The 4,858-nt window shown below is 34.8% G+C and overlaps 1 protein-coding gene across 1 annotated transcript in view; it reads right to left on the minus strand.

Annotated features, from left to right (window-relative positions):
• The window catches only part of ADAM22 (ADAM metallopeptidase domain 22), a 339,260-nt gene that overhangs the window by 78,219 nt on the left and 256,183 nt on the right, over window positions 1-4,858 (minus strand). Inside the window, exon 15 of the mRNA XM_042780809.1 lies at window positions 1,311-1,410. Within this exon, the coding sequence (XP_042636743.1) occupies window positions 1,311-1,410 (100 nt within the window). The remainder of the gene's footprint in view (window positions 1-1,310; window positions 1,411-4,858) is intronic.

The following is a 4,858-nucleotide window of genomic DNA, read 5'->3' on the forward strand; positions in this document are numbered from 1 at the left end:
CCTCATATGCATGTGAGACCTCAACAATGAATAAGGAAGACCAAAGAAGAATTGATGCTTCTGAGTTGTGGTGCTGGCGAAGAATGCTGAAAGCACCATGGACTGCTAAAAGAACTAACAGATCTGTCCTGGAGGAAGTGCAGCCAGAATACTCCTTGGCAGTGAGAATGGCCAGACTTGGTCACACCTACTTTGGTCATGTTGTTAGAAGGGACCATTCCCTGAAAAGGATGTCATGCTTGGTAAGGTGGAGGTCAATGAAAGAGGGGAAGGCCCTCAGAGAGATGGATTGACACAGTGGCTACAACTATGGGGTCAAGTACAGCGAGAATCATGGAGCTGGCGTGGGTGCAGGCGATGTTTCATTCTGCTGTGCATAGGGTCGCTATAAGTTGGAGATGACTCGACAGCACCTAACAACAACGACAACAATAACTGACAAAGTCTAAGTAGAAAAAGGCTTTCTTCTTTGCTGCTCTAAGAAGACTTAAGTTTTCATATTGAAAAATACTTGTAACTCAAATCATGAATAACAGCAGTACTGCTCATTCTGAAAGGCAGTGGTAGGTGAGGGAAGATAAGCCTCTTTTCTATGAGGAAGAGCTGTGATCGGGTATCAAAATGAAAAAATTAAATAGAAAAGAAAGGTAAAATGAGATGTTTTTGCAAGCTAACCTTGAATTATCATTTGTCCATGTAAAAATAAAATGGAAAATTTTCAGATTACAAATGTTCTTATTTCCACCTGCTTTTTCTATTGTTATCAATAGATCCCAAAACGCCCAAAATTAACACTGACATTGAAATGGAGATATTTGGAATATCTAAAACTGTCCTTCTCCCTAGTCTGTCTTAGTCTGGAAGCTCAGCTGAAACCTGTCCACCATGGGTGGCCCTGCTGTTTTTGAAATACCAGTGGCATAGCCTACAGCCTCACAGCAACACACAAGCTACAATAGTACAACAAACTGACAGACCAGTGGTGGAAAATGTTATATTTAGGCCAAATTCTAAAGCTCTCTTTTATATGACCCAATGGTTGAGATTTTGTACTTATAATACTACGTTGTTGTTGTTGTTGTTATGTGCCGTTGAGTCGGCCCCGACTCATAGCAACCCCTCCTTGGGTTTCCGAGGCAGTATCACTATGGAAGTAGGACTGCCCAACCTTCGTTCCGAGGAGTGGCTGGTGGGTTTGAACCGCCAGCCGTCTGGTTAGCAGGCAAGTGTCTTAGCCACTATGCTACCAGAGCTCCCAATATAATACTACAGAAAGATTAATAATAAATAACACTGCTCACATGTATTACCTTAGAAGGTTTGTTGAAAAGGCAGGCACCACCTCCACTATTCAAGAAGTCATGATACTCTTCAATATTACACTGGGTGAACTTTTTAGGAAGATAATAGCTATAAGAGAGAAGAAAATCAGGAGTTAAGGATAATTTTAATCTCCTTTGTTAGTCTTAAAACTGTACCTTATTTAAAGTGTAGATTTTCTTAAAATGAAAGAATAAATTCCACTTATTTATAACACTTTTATTAAATTCATATGAATTGTATATTTATAAATTCTTCATTTAGTGAGTAATGGTGATGACTATGACTTGTTCATTATTTATATACACATTCAAAGAAAATACACACATACAGGTTCTGTAATTTAAACAAAGGAGAGCTGGGATTAATTTATTTCCCAATGAGTCTTTCCTAAACATTGAAACTGGGCTGAAACACAGACTTCAGAACATCCTATAAAACAAGTGATGTACAATCTAAAAACGTGTCAAGGTCATCAAGCCAAAGAAAGACTGTTCCAGACTGGCAAAGGCTTAAGACAAAAACTAAATCTGATGCTGGAGTCTCAATCTTTGTCTATAGATAAAAATATTGAAATACTGGGCAAAACTTTGAATGAGATCTAAGAATTAAATGATTTTATTTGGGTATCATGGTTAGACAGAATGTCCTTGTTTGTAGGGAATACACACTAAGGTGTTTGGGAGTCATGAAGCATCAAGTCAGCAACTTTAAAATAATTGGAAAAAAAACAAACTCACTGCCATCGAGACAAATCTGACTCACAGTGACCCCTCTTGGGTTTCCGAGGCTTATCTCTACGGAAGTAGATTGCCCAGTCTTCCTTCTGAGGAGTGGCTGGTGGATTTGAACCGCCAGCCCTCTGGTTAGCAGTCAAAAATAATTCAGAGGACAAAAAAGTTCATTGTACTATCATGCAATTTTTCTTCTATGTTAAGGTTGTTTCAAATGAAATATATATGTATATATATATATATATTTCATTTGAAATATATGTATGTGTATATATATTTCATTTGAAATATATATATGTATATATATATATTTCATTTGAAATAAATATATGTATATATATATTTCATATGAAATATATATATGTGTATATATATTTCATATGAAATATATATATATACCAAAAAACATAATAATAAAGAGCCAATAGAAAAAGAAATGCTGAAGAGAAATTTGGCCAATATGCATTAAGAAACTTTGCCAACGAGCTTATCCTTAGGTCTAGTAATTCTATTTTTTTAAAAAAATTATCTTGAAGACATGACTAGCAATGTGAACAAGGATATATGGATAAAGATATTTATGGTAGCATAAATTATAATAGCACAAAAAAGAAAATAACCTAAATGTTTACTAGTAAGAGAAATATTAACTAAAGTTTAAACTATTAGTTAAATACCACGTACTTATTAATAGTCAACCAAAACCAAAACTCACTGCCATGGAGTTGGATCTGACTCATAGTGACCCCTCCTTGGGTTTCCAAGGCAGCATCACTATGGAAGTAGATTGCTCAATCTTCCTTCTGAGGAGTGGCTGGTGGTTTGAATCACCAGCCTTCTGATTAGCAGTCAAATGCCTCAGACACTACCCCACCAGAGTCAGGGTATAAGAAAATTTAAAGACTTTGAAAAATACTGACTCTATATTGTTAACTTTAAAAATGGCTAAACTATTACATATCCCACATGATCCAAAATCTATAAAACAACAATTAAAATGTATTGAGAAAAAACTAATCTTAAAAAATATTTAAATACAGCAGGATTTTAACGTTAACCATGCTTATCATTGGATGGTAAGAAAAAAAGGCAATAAAGATTTTATTTTCTCTATTTTTTCAAAATTGTAAAATTATAAAAGCTACATGGAGCTTCTATAAAAAGAGAAAAACAAGATAAAATGTTTGGGTTTATATAAAGTCTCTCTCACTGTCTGCAAGAATTGTCCATTTATAACCCTAGTTCTTTCCAGAACAACGGTTAATGCTTTGTAAATCAATTAATGGAACTGATAATGATTCTTTACCCAAAACTCATTTTTTAGCTTTTTCATTCCAAAATTTCCAAGTAAAGCTACTTTGTTATAAACAGTCTGTCATTTAAGTTATCTGAACTACTTTGCTGCCTTCACTTCCCTTTCCCAACAAGCCATAAATTCTGTATTTTATTTGAAAAGTTCCCTACATGTATTACTTCAGTTTTCCTTTATACAACCTGCATCCTGGCCAATGTTTTTAGCACCTTCCCCTCTAATACATCCTATAAGTTCTTGCCAGAGATCTGGAATTCTTAAATAGCATTTTCTTCAAGCTCCCTATTGGTCAAAACCTGAGATGGCTCCACAGTGCAAAGGTAAAAAAGTCACTACCTCTAACGTTGGGCCCTTAGAAGACAAAGCCTAGTTCAGCCTCTTGCCCACTGCACAGTAACCTCAGTCTGTTGTCAACACTTAGCAGGCATAAGAAACTTACCCGCTCACAGGAAAGTACATTTTCTATCTGAACAGCTGACAACAGTGGATTGCTTTTACCATATTCTGACTTAACTGTTGCTATGCCACATCTGATGTCCTGTAACTTCTGCATACAATTCTGTGCTCTTAATGCTATCGAGTAACAATGTTCCTTTAAATATCTGAAGGCAGGTATCATGTCTCTCCCAACCTGTGCCACCACAACTTCTTTTATGCAGGGTAACATACCTATCCTATTCAATGTATTCTTAAAATTTTAATTTTCATACTTTTCAATAGGGCTGATGATATTCATTTCAACAACTGCTTCCCAACATTTAGTAGTAAAAGGAACTTTAGAAAGTAGAAATGGGAGGGAATGTCTCCATGAGAATTACATTTCCATTATTAGGGCTGTTAGGTGATATTTGGCACATATCAAATTATAGCATCATATTAATATTTTATGTAAAGGGCTTTTGTTTTATACACATCTGTTTAATGCAAGGAGAACTCCAATGTAAACTACCCTACAAATATGAGGACAGCCATTGGATTTGTTTCACATTACATTTAATGTTATGAAGACTGTCTATAAAACTTTGTTAATAGTTGATTAAAATAGTCAGATATAATATACTAAACAGCTTTTAAAAACAAGAACCTCTAGTATGAAATTTAGTAACTGTTGGTAAGTTACCAGTATAGAACAAGGACTTTAATCATTTTTTATTACTAAACGGAAGTCCAAAGATATTTTGAAAAATACATGATTTTTTAATCATACACATTCCCTCTATCATTTATTTTCCATAACATGCATATTCTATGAATTCAAAATTCAAATGCAAACACTAAATATTTCCTGAAAATCTGATCTGTACAAGAGATTATGGTGGAAGGACTGATAGAAATACCTATTATTTAAGAGATAATCCCTCAATAATTTATAACTAATTAGTGAGGGAAAGCATAAGTCCATAAAAATTTAACATACAGCACAGGAGTTAAGGAGCTCTGGTAGCATAGTGGCTAAAGCACTTGACTGCTAACCAGAAGGCTGGTGGTTCAA

This window comes from Orycteropus afer, unplaced genomic scaffold (assembly GCF_000298275.1).
Source record: "Orycteropus afer afer isolate SDZICR_OR568_19922 unplaced genomic scaffold, OryAfe1.0 scaffold00063, whole genome shotgun sequence".
NCBI lineage: Eukaryota > Metazoa > Chordata > Mammalia > Tubulidentata > Orycteropodidae > Orycteropus > Orycteropus afer.